This window comes from Mchenga conophoros, linkage group LG16 (assembly GCF_057382185.1).
Source record: "Mchenga conophoros isolate Kocher_MC1m ecotype Shallow Benthic linkage group LG16, M_conophoros_male_GT1.1, whole genome shotgun sequence".
Classification (NCBI taxonomy): domain Eukaryota; kingdom Metazoa; phylum Chordata; class Actinopteri; order Cichliformes; family Cichlidae; genus Mchenga; species Mchenga conophoros.
In genome coordinates, this window is record NC_140541.1 from 18,340,672 (window position 1) to 18,359,045 (window position 18,374).

Here is an 18,374-nt window from a genome sequence, read left to right on the forward strand (position 1 = left end):
GCTGGGTGATCCGCCCATGGCCTGTTCAATTCAAAAATTATTGTGTAAAGAAAACAAGATGCCTGTTTAAGTATGTAAATAAGCCACAGCTCACAACACGCTCCACTATCCCCAGACCAGGTCCCTGAGCGCATGCGGGTATCCGTGAAAACGTGCACGTGCATTTGTGTATGTGTATATGTGCGAGTGTGTGTGTCAGGGCTGGGATTTCGGGTTAAATATTCAAAATGGCGGACGGAGGAGCAGCGAGTCAAGATGAGAGTTCAGGAGCAGGTAATGATTACAGCATTTTACATATTCATACTCATATTCAAACTGTGTTACTCACAATTTATGTTAACGGCATACTGATGAAATGCAGATTGATTAGCAGATATGGGCGATATTAGGCGCTGTTTTAGTTTACACACAGCTAGCCAACTGTAATTTGACAGAGGAGGAAACGAGCCTTTGCAGTGCGACGGCAAATTACATGGAAACATGCCTCCCCCCCTTTGTGTGATTAGACGGCTGTACGCCGCTACATATTCATACCTCTGTCGACAAATACAATTTAGCATATTTTATTAGTAATCGCCATCGTGGCTCTGGTTCATGTATGACATATTTAGACCTTTCACGAACGCGGTTTGATTGAAATGATTATGCTAGGTGGCTAGCGTTAGCTGCCGTGCTAGCGCTTGGCTTTGTGTTGATGCACACACCGAAGCTTTTGAAACGGGTTTGCATATTCATTTTAGCCGAGTCGGGCAGCGGCTGCGCTCGTATGTTTTCAAAGGGTCGTTTATAAGGGAGGAGGGTGTTATTTAATCCAACTGTAGCAGACCTTCCCTTTGTTAAAGACACACGGAGTCAGCTCGGAGCGCTTGTGCTCGACGTGATTTTTATAGCGGAGCGTTTTGCCCCAGCCTTTTGTGTGCTCGGCGCAGCGGAGCCACGGCACAGCCTGTTGTGTTATTCATGCGGGGCCTGCCTGCCTGAGCCAGAGTGTGCGGAGTTCAGCGCGTTACAGCAGTCGACGAGGAGCACACAATAAATGCATGTCAACACAATAACGTGTCACGACGCCGGATGACTTTTCAAATGTGGCCTCCCGTGTTTCATTTGAATACGGCTGTCCTCCAAGCGGCTAACTGGCTACAACTTGTCAGCCCTTTATCGGCTAACTTTACGTACACGGCGATTTTATTTCAATTTTTTTTTAAGTTTAGTACAGATACATATATAGTAAGATGTTGAGATGAATGTGTTTGACATCTTTATTTCGGAAGTTAAACAGTTAGAAATTTGGGTGGAGCACTTTTTTAAAAATATTATTATTTTAAACTTGAGGTGGGAGTAGTCTGGCATCGGCTTGGTCCTGGTCTGCCAGGCGAACTAATCCATCTCATTACAATGTGTGTAATTTATTTGTGCAGCTTTTAATTGCGCCTGACGTAACGGTTTTGAGAACCGGGCTTGTACGCGTCATGCGTGTTTGTTGCTGGAGTTCTTGGGCTGAATTCAAAGATTATACCTGTGTATCCCCCACCCGCCACCCCCAGGCACAGGGAGGGGTGGTGAGGCCCACTTCCGGAAGGCCACAGTAATAACAGGCAGGGCATTCTTATTATTCACTCTGCTGCTTTCATGGCCGGGCAAGACACAGCTTGATGGCACTTTTTCTTCTCCTTTAGTCCATGTAGCTGAGCTTGCTGTTTAGTTTGTTTTATAGAAGCGTGTCTGAGGTCTGTAGTAACAGTAAAGAGCAGGTAATTATCTTTGCTGTTCAACTTTTTATATTTGAGAAAATGCGCCAGAAAAGCTTTTGTGTGACACATCAGGTGTGTGTGGGGGGTTCTTGTCTTTTTTTTTTTTTTTTTTTTTTCTAAGTGGTTTAACTGGCTCATTATCTTATAATTACAGAGGAACGTATTGTCCCTTAGCAAGTTAAAACAAGGTTTAGGTTTGGTTTTTTTGTTAAGGATTCTTGAATAAGATTGAATTCTTTCCGATGTAGATACACTCATTTCAAACTTTGCCCACATTGTTAGCAACTTTATGCGCAGACAGGCATTACAGGCAGTTTCCTTCTATATTGCAAGACAGTTATGAATCTAAAAGATATAGATTGTTTGAGAAGAAAGGCCATAAATGGTTTAATATTCAAAATAATGCTCGAAGTGTTACATTCTAATGTGTCTGTTAGCATTTTGACTGTCTGGAATTTAAAAAAAAATATCTTGCATATTAAATTTGGGCACTTAAGAACATACGAGAAGTAATTCTGTCTTCCTCACACTCAGTCTACTTTTCTCATTTAACCAGTTTTACAGTTCCACCCTCATTCCAGCCTTGTAGTTCCATCATGAATATTCATTGATGTAAACACAGTTGTTATGAATAATGCATCATTCGCCGTAATAAATTCAGGACATGCCATCTCAAAGTACTGAGAAGGCCTCCATGAAAGCTCCAGTCAGACGACTTCTTCTTTCTTTTTTTTTTTCTTAAATGGAGGAAAATTATAACCAAAAAAAGAGCTCTTTTGTGCCCTCGGGTTGTAACTACTTGTTTTGGTTTTGGTGATCTCTGGTAAAGAGAGCAATTCCTTATTAAACAGTGCAGCAAGGTAAAGCAGATGTTTCCAGCTGGTCTTTATCTGTAAAAACGGAGGCTTTTTAAGACAAATGACACACTAATTTGGAAGATTAAATCAGACTCTATATACTAAAGATTGGAAGTAGTCACATTGTTCCTGATGATGACTGTCATGTGCTTAACATAATTAAGATCACTAGTATTAGTAAACATTTGTATTTCATTAAAACGTTTTTTTAATGCTGCAAACACGATATAATGCAAAGCACGTTAAGAAAACAGAGGCCTTTTGTCTGAAAATATCCAGACTGAAATATCATTGCAATAATGCCCGTCCTTTAAATAGATGAGATTAAAATGTTGGCTTGTATCAACAGTCAGGAAGCTGGATACTTTTTTTTTTCCAAAGGAAAAAGGCTGCACTGTTTTCCTATTAGACAAAAGTAAAACACACAACACATTAGGGCTGCACGATTTTGCATAAAATGAGAATCACGATTTTTTTGGCTTAGAATTGAGATCACGATTCTCTTTTCCAGTATAAATATTTATTGCACTTATTAACTGCACATCAACTTCGTAACAGTTGAGACTGAACATAAAAACAATAAATAAACATAAAAACAACAAATGTCTCACGTTTTGTTGTTGCTGCAAAATGTTGTACTGCTTGAAATTCCATCTCCACCGTTGCTCGACACTGCGTGTATAGAGCAGGTAGTGCAACAATAGAAAAATAGTTGCGGGACGGCACTGTGTAGCGTTTGTCTAGGGTGTTGATCATTTTCCTAAATCCCTCGTTTTGCACAGTGTTGATGGGAGCCATATCTTTGGTCAGGTCATAAGTGATAGCCTCCGTAATTTCTTTGTGCCTGCGGGAGTTCGACGTGTATAGGGAAGCGCTGTATAAGGTTCCCGTTATTGATGTTTGGGTGGTTGACCGGGACGGATTTTCTCCTGTCACTTTCTCGTCATCCCTGACGTGTTCTCCGTTGTTTAATCCCTGCTAATTTTAGCATCACACGGCACAGCTTCTGTATCACGTGGTATAAGGGTCCGCCCTTGTCATTTGTTGAACAGGAAGAGTGAGCGCTTGTTTTCATGCAGATTACGTCCCGGATCAAAATGCGGTACAATCGTGGTCGTCGTCAGATCGCACATAAGTATGAATCGAGATCGCGATTTTCTAACGATTAATCGTGCAGCCCTACAACACATTAATAATCAAATGTTCATGCATGTGCTGTTTTCTTAAGTAGTGAATGTGTGTCTGAATTCAGACTGTAGTACTGGTTCATGTGGCTAACCTCTGTACGTGCCTATTTGAAGTAGCTGAGTTGTTGTCCCTGAGAAACTTCACTTTAATTTGGTTAGATTGAATTTCCCACCTAGCCTATAGACAGTTGGCTAATGACCACCCTAGAGAGATACCACAGTAGCTTGCAGTGATGTTAGCCCCATTACTGTTCATCAAATTACACTGCTTCCAGTGTTTGGCTCATTTGTGAGCTCAGTCCACTGTTGCTGCTTCGACCCTCTGTTGTCAGACTGTTTGGGTTTAATACACTGACTGGTATTAAAAGCGATTTTGAATTGTTTGGGTATTCATTTTGATGCTGCATTAAACCACAAAGCTTTTTGCCTAGTTTTAATTGCCTCAAACTGAATGATTATCTGTCGTAACCGTACACCAGACTGTTCCAAACCAGTCTAAGTATTTAAGACTGATCCAGATGTGGAAAAGTGGTCTGGATGTATTTTATATTTAAGATGAAGGATATAGGTAGCAGGACAGAATGTGGATGTGCTAATTAAGTTTCATTCTGTCTCAAGTTGAATCTCTCCGCTCACATTAACGGCTCTGCAGTATTCAGCCAGCCATCCCATATTACTGCACTAATGAGATAGCTATTTAGAATTCTCTTTGCAGGGTATTTGTATAAAGCATTGTTCCACAGCAAGGTTTTGCAAACCCATTCAACCAAGTAGCTGTACATGTGTTGGAGTGCACTGCTGATAACTGTGTCTACTTCTCCTTTGTTTTCTCATTTGGTTGCATTAAGTCAAGAACAGAAGACTTATTTCTTAACCTCTCCTGTGCACTTTGTTGAGATGGCCTCTTTGAGACTTTGCAGGCTAGTGTGACATTTCCCATAACTGCCTTAGTAAACAATAGGCTTGAGTCAGGCTAAAATCTATTGTATGGAGGCTCAACACTGGACATCAGTACACAGAAGTGTAGGTATACTTTCTAGAAGCATATAAATGAAGGCTATTGGTGTGGTCTGAGGCTTTGTGAGCATAATAACAATAGTGGGGGACTGAGGGGTCCAAACCCCAGTTCCTGGGGTTGTCAAAACAGAGCAGAGGTTTCTGACAAAAATTCCCCCCATTCCAGGGTGCATAGCGAAGAATATAAGGTCAAGCAGTGTTTCTGGAGCTTGACCCTTTTTAAAAACAGTTGTCCCTAGAGTTGTTAACTAAACAAATATGTTTGTGTTTGTAATTATTATAAAAATGTGCCTTGAAAGCACTCACACAAATTATAGAATTACAATTACACCAAAGGATATACTACACAGCTCTTACTTGCCTTCTTAATTGTACCACTAGAAATTCTGCCCATAATGGAACATAACAGCTATGTCTCCTAATGCTTATATGTTGGGAAGTCTATTCATAAAGTTATCACAACTTAAAAAATTCTTGACAAAGTTTCAAGCAGTTTGGTTTGTTACAAGTCACAATGACATCTGTCATTGTGTATATTAAGATAAAGTTAAATTAAAAAAAACACCAGATTTCATAAAACGGTAACATGCTCTATAAAATATAGTTAAGATGCCTATGCATGTGTTTATTTGGCAGACGGGCAATGACACACAAAAGAGAGATCTGATCATTTTTTTAAAGCACAAAAAGGCCAAGAATGTAGAAAGACACTCAGAAATATCAAATCAAGTCTTAATTAGAAAGGAATGAAGTGCTTATAGAAATGTTTCATAATAGTGTCATCAGTCAGAGGCAACAGAGAGGTTAGAGCTGGACAGAGAGTTGAGGACAGTCAGAAAGAGGAGTAGAGTCTGGTAAGTTTGCTGAGCATTTATTTCTTTTCTTAAATAAAGGGTACGCTCTTATTTAGATAACCTATTTGCTACCAGCTACAAGATGGCACAAGCAGATTAGCAGCAGTAAGCGGTGTTCTCTGAATTTCTTTAAAAGTCCTGAGATGCACAAAAAGAGAGCTGGGTTATCTCTTTTAGTGTTCGGGTTGTCCGTGTGGTTTAGGCAAGGCGCAGTAGACGCACTATGACTGCTCGCAAGCTGTGACTGTTACCTGGACTTTTCTCACCTCGATGTCTAATCTGTGTCTGGCATTTGCAAACTAACATCTAGAAGAGTTCAGGGCTCCAGTGCGTGTGTGTGAAAGTATATAAAATGGTAACATTTTTGGTTGTGGTGGGAATTTGTAACAAAAGCTGCTGAATATTCATCGGTTGAAGATTCTCATTTGTTTGGATTTCAGTTACAGTAAACCTCTTACTTTTGGGTGTTCAATCATTGGTCAAAATCAGATGTTTTGAAGATATCATCTTGAGCTTTGGGAATAAAAATAATTGGCAGATTAAATGATAATGAAACTAAATCTTAGTGGTGACTCTAATGAACAACAACCATTTGCCACTCAGTTAAAATATACATTATACTTCGCAATGGTTGTGTTTGCAGCTATTTGGGGTATGTCAGACAAAAAAATCTCAAGGGTCTCTGGCTATCTGCAGTTTAGAGATGGCTGCCATTATACCTTGGTGAGTGAAGGCTTGCTTGTGCTGACAAAGGTGTGTTTGTTTTCCAGTATGTACTTTGTTAAAGCCACTGGGGCCTTCTTGGCATTGTTTCCCTTGGTCAGCTAGTATGTAAATGCCTTTCGTCAGGCAGGAGGATAAGTGAAGAAGTTGATTAGAGCTTTAGCCAGGAGCAGTTGTTGTAGATTTAGTTGGTAAGCCCCTTCCCTTCTAGACCACAATACAACCATGCATTCCAGTCCAGTCGCTATGACTCACTGGACACCAGTGCAGCACCGTAACCGAGCCGCTTCCCTGCTGTATTAGCACTCGGCGCTTGTTGGAAATGAATTTAAAAGGGCTTCAAAGGAAATACTATTGGAATGTAAAGCTAATTTAAATATGCTAATCCCCAAGCACAACATAAACGTACACAGCAACAGCCCGCCACCCACTTTCTGTAGCCGCTCGCTGTGGAATGCCTTAGCCACAGGGGGTCTAGCAGTAATGACAGGCTTGTGGTGGATTAATGTGAAGTTATTTATTTCCGATTGAGCAAGCTCCCCCCTCTTGCCCCCCCCCCCCCCCCCCCCTTAGAAATTGGGCCAAGTCTCCATGACTCCTGGAGATGTTCTGAGCGAGCAGTCGTAGACGTTCTATTAATGCAGTCCACCTTGCTAACATACCCAGACCACCTCATGGTGCATTCTGGGATATCTTCAGCCCTTTACCTGCTCTTAGCTAATTACTTTTTAGGCCCGCACTCGCACAGTAATTGGTGTTGTGCTTCTGCCTCCCCTCTCTCTGCTGCGCCAAGTGCTAGTTTGAGCACTTTTTTTCTCCTTCTCCTCTCTATCGTCCTTATTCCCCTGTTTTTTATCGTCCTCCAAAAGCCATCCAATTAATATGCTAATGAGCTGATAAATATTTATAGGGGTTTAAATTATGCAGAAAGCTTTCAGAGCCCGGTGTGAAATGCGTTGCTCGCAGGACTTCAAAGCCTTGCATTGCTAACGAGGCAGGGGCAGATTTGCATACGGCTTTAATCAGCTGAATACTGATTATGCTTCATTATAGAGTTGGAGGAGGAAGGGTGGGGGGGCAGCAGCAGAGTTGGAGGAGGCCGCCAGCTGCACTTGTCGTTTGTTTCATTCCAGCAAGAGCGGGAGAGGGCGAACTTTTTCAGAAGTACAGACAATCTTGGCACACGGGAGAGGGGGAGCGGTAGAGAGAGAGTGCACAGTAGGCACAGTAAAAGAGAAAAAGGGGCAGAGCCATATGAAAAGAAAAGCGCGAGCAGGGAAAGGCACGGAGAGCTGTTTGCCTAAACCCCGTTGGCTCTCTCAGTGCGCGTATCCCAGTGTTGCTCAGTGAACCGTGCGGTGGACACTGCCACTGTGTCTGTGTGTAACTCTGGTTGTATTGAACTCTGCTCACTGCTGACCAGTGGAGAGTGAAGAGAGGAGGTGGGAGAGCGCCGGACACCCTGTCGGTGGGCTTGCCCAGCCCAGGCAGTTTTACTTGATAGGTTCAGCAGCCATGCTGGAAAACGCAGGTGGAGCAAGAGCGGGTGAGTTTTTTGATGAGGTTGTAACAGAGCTCACCTGGACTGCACTGGTGGTCGATGTCATTGTGCGATTATGTTGCATTAAGACCTCATGAGTCTGCTGCTGGGATTTTGTTTTTTTTGTTGTTTTTTTTCTGTTAGTTTTTTGGAGATTAGTATTGTTCAGTGCTTGCTGCTTTAAATGATGAATGCGACTGAAATGCTATTGTTCATTAAGAATATCCTGACGTGCAGTGATGGTTGTACTCAGATGACAAAAGTGAAAGTACGCCTGAAATCAGAGAATAGGTTCTTCTGTTTGGCGGCAGTGCCTGTGAGCATGTCTCTGTCTGGCTCTTTCAGATGCTAAAGTGAATAATCAGTCAGAAACTACTAAATGTGCAATGGAGAGTGGTGACGGGAACACCGGTGAGTGATCTCCAGCTTTTTCTCCCGTTATCTTCATTTTTAAATCAGAATGTGTTTAGTTTTACCACCTCATTCAACAGGTTTCAGAGTCATAGCCAGCAATTATTTGGACATTTTAGCAGCTCAAGTCACAGAAACCCCCCCCCCTGCTGTTTCTCTTTGTATGATCTCATTTTGAAAACATTGATGGCAGCTTTCCAAAAATGCTTGCTAGCAGCTCTCTTTGTCATATGAGGCATTTACCTCACAGTGCATTATGTCTGAATATTACACGCTTAGAGTGAAGATCCAGATTCATTGCACAGCTTTGTACTCCTGCTGGGTAATGACACATTAATTGATGTTGTTGACAGTATTGTTTGTTTATGCTCTTAAAATATATAATTTTGTTAGCTAGTACAGATGCTGCCACTTTATAAAAATATGTTTTTAGAGTTTTTCCTCGTATTTGAAAATGGATTCTTCTTCTCTTGTCAGTGATTTCTTCTTTTTTCTTTTTTAATTTGTTATTTTTTGTTGTTGTTGTGTTTTGTTTTTGTGTTGTTGTTTTTTGTTTTTTTTACGGCATACGTTGTGTCAAACAGCACATGGCATAAATTCAAATTTTCTTTTCTCAGGTATCCAAACCAATGGGTTGGATTTTCAGAGGCAGACGGTGCCCACCACAAGTGCAATCACTAATGCACATGCACAAGCCCTCCTCCAACAGGTACCACACTGTGTACAACATTGCATACTTGACCTTTTTAAGTAACTTTTTGTTTTCCTGTTTTTGTGGTGGGAGCACGTTTGGTTTTGGTGTAATGTCACACATTTGTTGTAGCCTCGAAAATGAGGTGTGAAGTTTGAACAGAGGTATGCTCATCTTCACTCAAACATGCACAAGCAGAAAGAGTTCATTTAAATGAGCCAGGCTCTCCCAGTGTCGCCTGGCAACAAGGCAGATTAATCAACCCTGTATGCTAATTAGCTGCTCTGTGGTTGCTCGGAAACAGATGGCCGAGAATATGCAAATCTATGCAGAATTTACATGCACTGCATAACAGTTATTTTAATTAGCATCTCAACTCTCCCCTCCCTTCACTTCACTTTTCTTGTCTCTGAAGGCTGCAGCACATTTTAAATACCCACTTTATCGCTGCCTTTCTAATTCAAATTCCTCTCTGCGTTCAAAGACCAAAGACTCATTTAAAGAAAGCCACTCAGGTAGCATGGAAATAGAACGTTTCATTGTTTTCACTAGTATGCTTTTTTTTTTTTTTTTTAATTTAGCGGTGCTTAATGTTTGAATTGAATATTCATTGAAATTGCTTTTAATTAATTTCATGTTGGCTACAATGACATGAAGTTAAAACTCAGAAGATCTCGTCTAAGCCTCCCCCCCTCTGCTTCACCCCCACTAGTCAAAGTCGGAAGACTCGGGTGCTCTTCCGACCTCCGTCCAGCAGAGCGTATTGCCTCAAACCCAGCTAATGTTGGCCGGGGGACAGATTGCTGGAGTAAGTTAAAACCCTGGTTGTGTATCTTGGGGTGACACCTCCACACGGTCAATCACAGCTGGGTGACGAAACGATAACTTGGCTGAAGCTGGCGTCTTCTCTGCCTGTCTGCCTGTTCATCCCTGTGGTTAGACATAGTCTTTGTGTCTCTGCACTCGCCATTAAACCAGCCACATGACACATTTCATATCCAGCCATGGCCCAGGGATGGTTGAATGCAGCTGCAGTGCGATGTAGGATTGAATGTTTACTCAGCATGTGGATTTGAGTTTGAACATGACATCAACATGCTCATTTGCACTTGTGCCTGGCTCAGCTGCATGAGTCTCCATCTGCCTGTGGAGGACCATATGTGTGTTGCCACATTATTCAGTATAACTTTGATACCTCTGTTAAAAGCTAAGTGCAATACTGTTCATTAGTTTTCATAAACAGTCACTAGTTTGACATGGTAAATTTAAAATAATAATTAAAAAAACTGTTTCAGTATCATTTGTAAAGGTGTATGAACACAAGTCGGTATAATTAGAATAGACAGAGCTGTGGTCTAGTTCAGTGAACTGGAGCAGCCACCGAAACAATAAAACAATTGTTGGCAAATGCATCAAACAATCCGATCAACCTGCTGCTGTTCATAAAGCCAGACCAAGGCACGGGTAATTAAAGTGCCTCTCTTATCATACATAATGATGAAAAACCAATATATCAAGACTCTAGTGAGTAATATTATGCACACATGAATTGGATTTCTCTAATATTTCACTGCAGTATTGTACTAGCTTTGGAAGGCTATCGAAGTAAAGTATAGTGACAACACTGACATACTTACTAACTTATCTGATGATCATAAGTTACTTGTATTAACACTTACGTGTCTCTGTTTTCCTCCTGTCTGCCTCAGTTGAGCCCAATGCAGCAGCAGCTGTTTCTCCAGCAGGCCCAAGTGCAGCTCCTGGCTGCTGCCGTGCAGCATTCTGCCAACCAGCAGAACAGCACCACCGGGGACAACATCTCAGCCTCTGCAGCCACACCAATTACCCAGCTGCCCCTGTCACAGCCCATCCAGATTGCCCCTGTAAGGCTCAATCCCCTATGCGCCAGAGTTCCTGCAAGCTCTGAAAAATGTTGTACCGTAAAGTGTTTGCAAGCTTGTAGCCCTACACAACACACAAAAAAGTAAAGCTGAACATTTTTCCACATACAAACAATAGACATGAAAAGTCTGTGGTGAAATTAAATATCAATATTGTTTTTTCAAACGGTATGAAGGCCATATTGGATTATTTGAAACTGCCTTTCTGGGAGCAAACAAGGCAGCTAAAGAATGAGGAAAACATGCAAATGACCTAAATGACTCGAGCTTTCTCTCTTAGACAAAATGAACTGTTACAAACAAAATAGTCCTCAACATCTGTGGTAATGGCTTTGGCAAGAACGTTTATTCATCAAAGTAGTTGAGGACTGCACTTTAATAATGGAACTTCTACACTTATAAATATGTGGAGACACATTACACATAGCTTAATACATTTTTGTTTGCTACCCTGTCAGAGCAATAGAAAAGTAGAGGTTGTACCAAATTACACATGATTAGAATAAATGTAGACATTGTGGGACAATTTTACATGAAACAAAGTTGTGTCAAAGTCTTTAGGATTGTGAGCTTTATAAACAGTTAGATGGTTGTTTTCATATTTTTTGCAGTCTTTACAACAGCAGAATCTAAGTCTGCCCCAGTTTGTCCTGGTTCAGCCTGGCCACCCTATCGCCACGTCACTGCAGCCTCAGTTCATTATCTCACAGGCTCCGCAGGCCCAGCAGGGTAGGTTGATCTGTTGCGCTGCAGAATTACAAGGAGAGATGTACTCAAGTATGGCTATCAAAGCTTTTGTTTAATCTTTCCTTTCCATCCATCATCCCCACTTCAGGCATATTGCAAGCCCAGAGTCTTCTAACTCAACTACCTCAAAGCCAACCTAACCTCCTGTCGACTCAACCAAGCATCACCCTTGCAACTCAGGTTGGTAATGATGCAAGTACATCTTTTAAACTAGCTTTAAAATTGTCTTCAGTTACTCTGGTAGTGCTTACATTTGACAGCTTGACAAGTTTTTTTTTTTTTTTAATGATTTATTCTCAATAATTTATTCTTTAACTCTTTTTAAACCTACAAAACAGTCACATTTGCTGTATTTCTCGTCTTTCCAGCCTGCAACCCCAACCCGCACAACAGCAACCACACCTATTCAGTCCCTGCCTCACAGTCAGACGCCACCCAAACGGTTGGATACTCCCACTCTGGAGGAACCTAGTGACCTTGAGGAGCTGGAGCAGTTTGCCAAGACTTTTAAACAGAGACGTATCAAACTGGGCTTTACGCAGGTGTGTGCTGAGAGTCAGTCAATCACCATAAGTTCAGTTATATTTTGACTTGCAGATGTGGGCATTTCTTTAAACTGCAAACACATGGCTGTTTTCATATTCAGATCATATTCAGATCTTTGTTCATGTAATATACCACTATAAATAACTCACAGGTAAATCTCTCCTTCTCACAGGGGGATGTTGGCCTGGCCATGGGGAAGCTGTATGGAAACGACTTTAGCCAAACTACTATTTCTCGCTTTGAGGCCTTGAATCTGAGCTTTAAAAACATGTGCAAACTCAAGCCATTGCTGGAGAAGTGGCTCAATGATGCAGGTTTGTCTCTGACCCCACCTGACTGTGCAGCTGATCACTCTTGCTTTCTCACATTGGTGCTTGTGGGTGGGTTGTGTATGCATACCTTGTCTTTACCTCCCTTCCTTTTCTTTGTGTCAATGCTGTTTGTGCAGAGAACCTGACATCTGACCAGTCCCTGTCGAGCCCCAGTGCCCTGGGTTCCCAGGGCATGGGCATAGAGGGAATCAACCGCAGACGGAAGAAAAGAACCAGTATCGAGACCAACATTCGAGTGGCCTTAGAAAAGAGCTTTCTGGAGGTGAGAAACACACACTTCGGAACTCCATATTGATTATATAAGGAAAAGTTTGGTTATTCAGTATCTGAGATGATCACATTATACACTTTTAGTCCTCCGTTAATGGTAGAAAAAACACAGTACAGCAGTTTCCTCAGTGCTGACAGGGAATCTCTGGCTTCTTTGCCCTCTTCAAGCAGAACCAAAAACCTACCTCTGAAGAGATCACCATGATCGCTGACCAGCTCAACATGGAGAAGGAGGTGATTCGGGTCTGGTTCTGCAATCGACGACAGAAAGAGAAGAGGATTAATCCTCCCAGTAGTGGCAACAGTGGAGGAGGCAACACCCCTATCAAATCTATCTTCACCCCCAGCAGCCCTTTGGTAAGACTGCCACTCACCAAAGGGATTCTCAGCACTGTTTAATACTGTGTTTAAAGTTTATGTGTCTATATGTGGATCACGTTAGGAGACTTAACGTAAAATATGGATGATGCATCTGGGTCTGAAATGTGAAGTCATTGTAGAAGTACCATAAGATTTCATCCTGTCTCTTGTCCTCTGTAGAACTCTACACGAAAAGAACTTCAGTAAATATTTGTCTAATAAGTTTATTCTTATAACTTATTTATTCCCTAGATTTACGTCATGCATAACACAAAATAGTGTCCATATTGCAAATTTTAGACCCATTTGTAGTTAGAAAAAGCAGTGTGATTTTTAGAATTGTCCTGTTTCTCTGATCCACCTTTTGTTAAATCTAATTTTGGGATCATTCATCTTTTTATATGTACTGTCTCTGATTACATGGCAGGTCCTTATATGTTCTGTGGGCTCAGCTAGAATATCAGAATGTCGACCAATTTGTCTTTCGACTTGTATTTAAATCCTCCAATTCTCCTTCTTTTGCCCAGGTGGCCAGCACAGCAAGCCTTGATAGCAGCCCAACTATTACCACACCCACCACTCTGACTGTAAACCCAGTGATGCCTCTCACCAACACCAGCATCCCCAGTTTGTCTTTCACAGGTGTGTGCGTGCACTATTCACTTTGTGCGTGTGTGTATACCCGATGGTAAATGTTGATTAAAAATTCACTTTAATTTCTTTTTATCTGCCTTCAACAAGGCACGACAGTTGGAGCCACAAACACTGCATCTGTCATCTCAACTGCGCCTGTGGTTACCACAGCAACAAGCTCTCTGTCTTTAAGCACGTCCCAGACGAGTAATCAGTCCACGAGCACGGAGAGCAAAGCTGGCACGCAGGCGCCAACCATTGTCACCCAGGCGCCTTCATCCATCGCTACCAGTTTAGGGACGGGTCAGGTGATGGTGGCAGCTCCGGGGCTTTCTGCCGCGTTGCAGGGGGCCGCCTCGCTACCCAGCGCCAGTTTTGCAGCTATGGCTGCTGCTGCAGGGCTCAACCCAGCACTGATGGCATCTTCGCAGTTTACTCAAGGGTTAGCATGAGCTGTGTTCATATAAGATCTTTGTGAAAGCCAGACAGTTGTTGAGGTGTTGTTTTTGTTATACTACATGATCTTCTTTGTGTGTCCAGGGGTGCCCTCCTCAGTCTGGCTCCTGGCGGCCTGGGCAGTGCACTGAGCCCTGCTCTCATGAGCAACAGCACTCTGGCTACCATTCAAGGTGAGCACCTGTTACATGACAAGTCATTGAATTATGTCTGTGCACATAGTTTCTAATCAGAATTGCAAGTAGTTATGTGATTATGAGGTTCCAAGACCTGCAGATAAGGACTGATTTTTGTAATGTACAACCCCAGATCCAAAAATATTGGGGAGCTTTGTAAAATGTAAATTAAAACGGAATACAATGATTTACAAATCTCATCAACCCACTTTAAAAAAAAAAAAAAAAAAAAAAAAAATTAATGACAGCCACTGTACAGCCAAGATTTCACAGCACTGATCGACATATTCCTTTTCCTCTGATTTCCACTCCCTCAATGCTGTGAGGAGTACTGACGGCTGGTTCAGTCACACTCCCAGGACTACTACTTTTCATTTTCTGACTATTGTTCATCTTTTAACAATAGTCAGTAAACATCTGGGAATTGAGAACAGTTGCTAGCTGCTTAGAAGTCCCTGGGTCATCGTGGTCATATTTTTGTTTTTGTTGTGATTTCAAGATGTTTGCGATTGGGGTTTGTGGATGATTGCGGTGCCAGCTTAATTTAAATAACTTTATTGTGTTAAGTCATTTGTTTATTTAAATATCAGTTTGAGGTCATTGAGGGTGTGACAGGAAGTTATGACAAAGCAATGTTCACAAACTGTCAGAAGGTTATCTCTTTTGTTTCTTTTTAAATTGCAGTAGTTTAAAATTTATATTATTTTGTTTTCTTTAACAGATATTTTTGGCCTGGGGGAACGTCTTAACGCCAAACGACCAAATTAGACTAAATTTAGCAGAAGGAATGACTCAATGAATACAATAGCTAAATAAGTTGGAGTATATAAATGATTGAAAGGATGATTAGAAAAAATAAGGGCAATAAGACTGCCCATTATTTCTATAATTAGTGTAATGAAAGCAAACACTTAATGAGGACATGACTCATTTGCATAATAAGAACAGATTCATTTAAGCCACACCCACAAGGTTTTATCCTGCTTAGAGAAAATTACTTCTGCGAATTAAACAATTTATCGTGCGGTCTCAAAAAAATGATGATGGAAATGCTCTCCTCATTTGGTGAACCTGTGCACCTTTCTTACCTTTACACCGTTTCTTTCACATCTCCATAGCACTGGCATCGAGCGGCACAATCCCCATCACCTCTCTGGACGGCAGTAACCTGCTGTTCGCCAACACTTCTGCTGGTAACACCCCCAACCTGGTGACCACGCCGCTCTTCCTGAACCCCCAGAACCTGTCGCTGCTCACCAGCAACCCCGTCAGCCTGGTGTCGCCCGGCATGGGAGGGCTTCAGGTCACTGCCGACGGTCATCATCAAGTCAGCACGGCTGCTGTGCCTGTGCAAGCCTCGACCATTACCACTGCCCCCAAGGCTCAGTGAAGCCAGTCAGGCTGCATCTCGAATTAACGCCCAATTAATTACGTCAAGCACTACTCCTTTCACAACGTGTAGGACGAGGGTGGTACTCTGATATAGGCTCTGCACTTCACTAACCACCCCGCATCCTCTCCATTGTATCTACCATAAATTAATCCTTTTGCTGCCGCCAAAAAGAAAAGGACTTAACATAAGGGTGGGTTTAACTGTTGGTTTCTTTTATTATTTTTTTTCTTTATGATTCTTGGATGTTTTTTAATTTTCCACACAAACAGTAACCAGATGGACACTGTTGTCGGCCTGCCGCTTCTCCTGAACCTTGACAAGTGTCCAGGGAGAAAATATCGTCGGCGTCATCGAGCTGTATATACATATACATATATACATATATATATATATCCTCCTCTTTGCAGGTCAGAATTTTCTCTGAAATTCTTCTAACCAAAAACAAACTTTCTCTTCTAACATTCAAACTTAATTGATTTACTACTAATTTCACAATGTTCATACGGTAATCACTAATGGGGGTTTGTGTGTCGCTCTTTTTAATTATCTCTCGTTTTTGTTTTTTGGGGGTTTTTTTTGTTCGTTTGGTTTTTTGTTTCTTGACAGGCCTTGTTGTAAATCATATCAAATTATATTTTAGAGACTTTTTTTCCCTTTTTATCTTTTACTGTCTATATTTTTCGACATTTTCCGATCTTTGTAAGTCTAATGTTAAGTTAAGATTTAACTATCACTTTTTAATCGTGGTTATAAGGCTTTAAAAATAAGTAATAAGTGGCCGATATAAAGGTTATCATTGCTTTAAGGGTCGGAGGGACGTGGCGTGTCTCTCCGAGTCTCTCTTCTGGAAACACTGAGTTTTACATGGGTGGTGGTGCAGTAGCCACCGAGCCTCTGTAAAACGACGGTCTCGGTGTGGATTATCGACACTGATAGAAAAATGACTGAAAACATTACATTGAGAGCTTTAAAGTGAGCTGCAGACCTGAGTCTGATTAAGGGTGACTTGTTTTGGTTTGTGATCCGTTGGAACACTGTACATTAAGTTTTGGACGTGGACGTTTGCGTGTCGTCGACAGCTCAGGCAGACGCTGAGAGTTCAGCAGCCGCACGATCTACAAGGCTCTGCAGTCTTTTTTTTGTGGAGGGAACTAGTCATGTTCACCAAACCTGAACTGTGGTGTGGTGGCTTTGCCTAGATGGGGATAGTGTATTGGGGGGGGGGGGTGTTTGGTTTCTTTTTTCTTTTTTTTTATTAGAAGTACCGTCGTATCTACTTGTGCACAGTATCTGTACCAAATAACTGGATTGATGAGCTGCAGTCTGCCTGTTTTGGGAGGATTGAAATTCTGTCTCTTTATTTTGTTTGCAGTCGTTCGACTGGCTTACCTACTTTAAGATATACCAAAAATATTTGTTAAAATAATTGCTGTGTGTAGTCGGTGTAGCTTAGTCTAGTCAATATATTTATGAGTACAAAAATCTCTTCATAGTCAGAATATAGAAATGCAATATTTTGATGATCATTTTCCAAAGACTACATTTTCTTTTTTCTTTTCTTTTGTTATTTTGTTTGATTTGACCAAGTGTCTCATATTTAAATTTTTAATTGGCAGCACAACTGACCAAAAAGAGAGGGATTGGTGGGTTGGAGTATGAGGAAGTAGTTTCTTTTTACTTCTATTATTATCATTTTACTTTTTAAATTTAGTTTTTATTAAATCACCGTGGCCTCGGCCCAATGCTTAATCTGGTTTAATGCGAGCCGTTTAGTGGCGCCTTTTCCTTTCTAATCAGTTGTGGTAGCAGTTTTGGACTTTTCTGAAGCATAATGGAAAAGATCTGATTTTGGTTTTGTGCTAATATTCAGCCATAAAACAACAGCTTGAACCAAAGTGGTTTTCCTCAGTAGTTGCTGTGCCTGTCTTGAGCACACAAGTTGCTTTTCACTCTCTTAAATCTCCACAATTTATTTCTTTATTTTTCTCCCTCCTCAGTCGATACCTGATTTTCGTGATTTGGTGCTGCTGGATAAGGATCACAGAAACTTTAGCTTTAACAACTTGCTGCTGAGACTCCTGTCAGAGTTGAGCTGTCAAGACGCCTGCATGCTTTCTAATAGCTTTAAGACTACATCCTGTGAGAATCAGGGTATTGTAGTTCGCACTATCCCTGCTGGAGGGATCACTTATGTAAATCCATAAATACTTCACCTCCTCTCAGCTCCGCCGTTTCAAACCAGCATGCTAGGAAACGAATATGCTGCACCCGAAATCTGTCTGGGGACTAGTTTAAAAACTCCCCGAACTTATCTTAGCCAACACAGCGGTGGGATAAGTACCGTTCTGTGCTGCACGTTCAGCTAAACCCCACACAAAAGTAGCATTGTTCTGCTTCAAAATGACAAACACAGCAATTAGTAACTCACTCAGACTGCAAGCAGTGAAATTTGTCCCCGTTCCCCTCTCGTGTGCTTCTTTTCTGTTGAATTATTTTTGACTAAATATACCTCAGCAGCGCTTCAAACAT

The 18,374-nt window shown here is 41.5% G+C and overlaps 1 protein-coding gene across 9 annotated transcripts; it reads left to right on the plus strand.

Moving 5' to 3' along the window:
* The first annotated feature begins 219 nt into the window (after nt 1-219).
* pou2f1b (POU class 2 homeobox 1b) lies at nt 220-17,058 on the plus strand. Of its 9 annotated transcripts, none has more exons than XM_085248787.1 (15): nt 220-273; nt 8,275-8,340; nt 8,958-9,049; nt 9,744-9,839; nt 10,741-10,914; nt 11,544-11,661; nt 11,768-11,859; nt 12,048-12,221; nt 12,398-12,539; nt 12,674-12,819; nt 12,996-13,184; nt 13,715-13,829; nt 13,929-14,262; nt 14,361-14,449; nt 15,571-17,058. In XM_085248787.1, the coding sequence occupies exons 1-15, from the start codon at nt 228-230 to the stop codon at nt 15,840-15,842; spliced, it is 2,145 nt and encodes a 714-aa protein (XP_085104913.1). In that variant the 5' UTR covers nt 220-227; the 3' UTR covers nt 15,843-17,058. The 9 variants fall into 9 exon arrangements, with proteins under 9 accessions (XP_085104913.1, XP_085104914.1, XP_085104911.1 ...); XM_085248788.1 differs by having other exon boundaries at nt 12,999-13,184; XM_085248785.1 differs by having other exon boundaries at nt 12,398-12,538; nt 12,664-12,819.
* Nucleotides 17,059-18,374: the final 1,316 nt, after the last annotated feature.

Excerpts from the sequence above, each read along its gene's own strand:
- pou2f1b (XM_085248785.1), top strand. The coding sequence starts at position 228 with ATGGCGGACGGAGGAGCAGCGAGTCAAGATGAGAGTTCAGGAGCAG. Across the intron at positions 8,341-8,957 it reads GAGTGGTGACGGGAACACCG|GTATCCAAACCAATGGGTTG; the intron begins GTGAGTGATCTC and ends TTCTTTTCTCAG. Across the intron at positions 13,185-13,714 it reads TCACCCCCAGCAGCCCTTTG|GTGGCCAGCACAGCAAGCCT; the intron begins GTAAGACTGCCA and ends TCTTTTGCCCAG.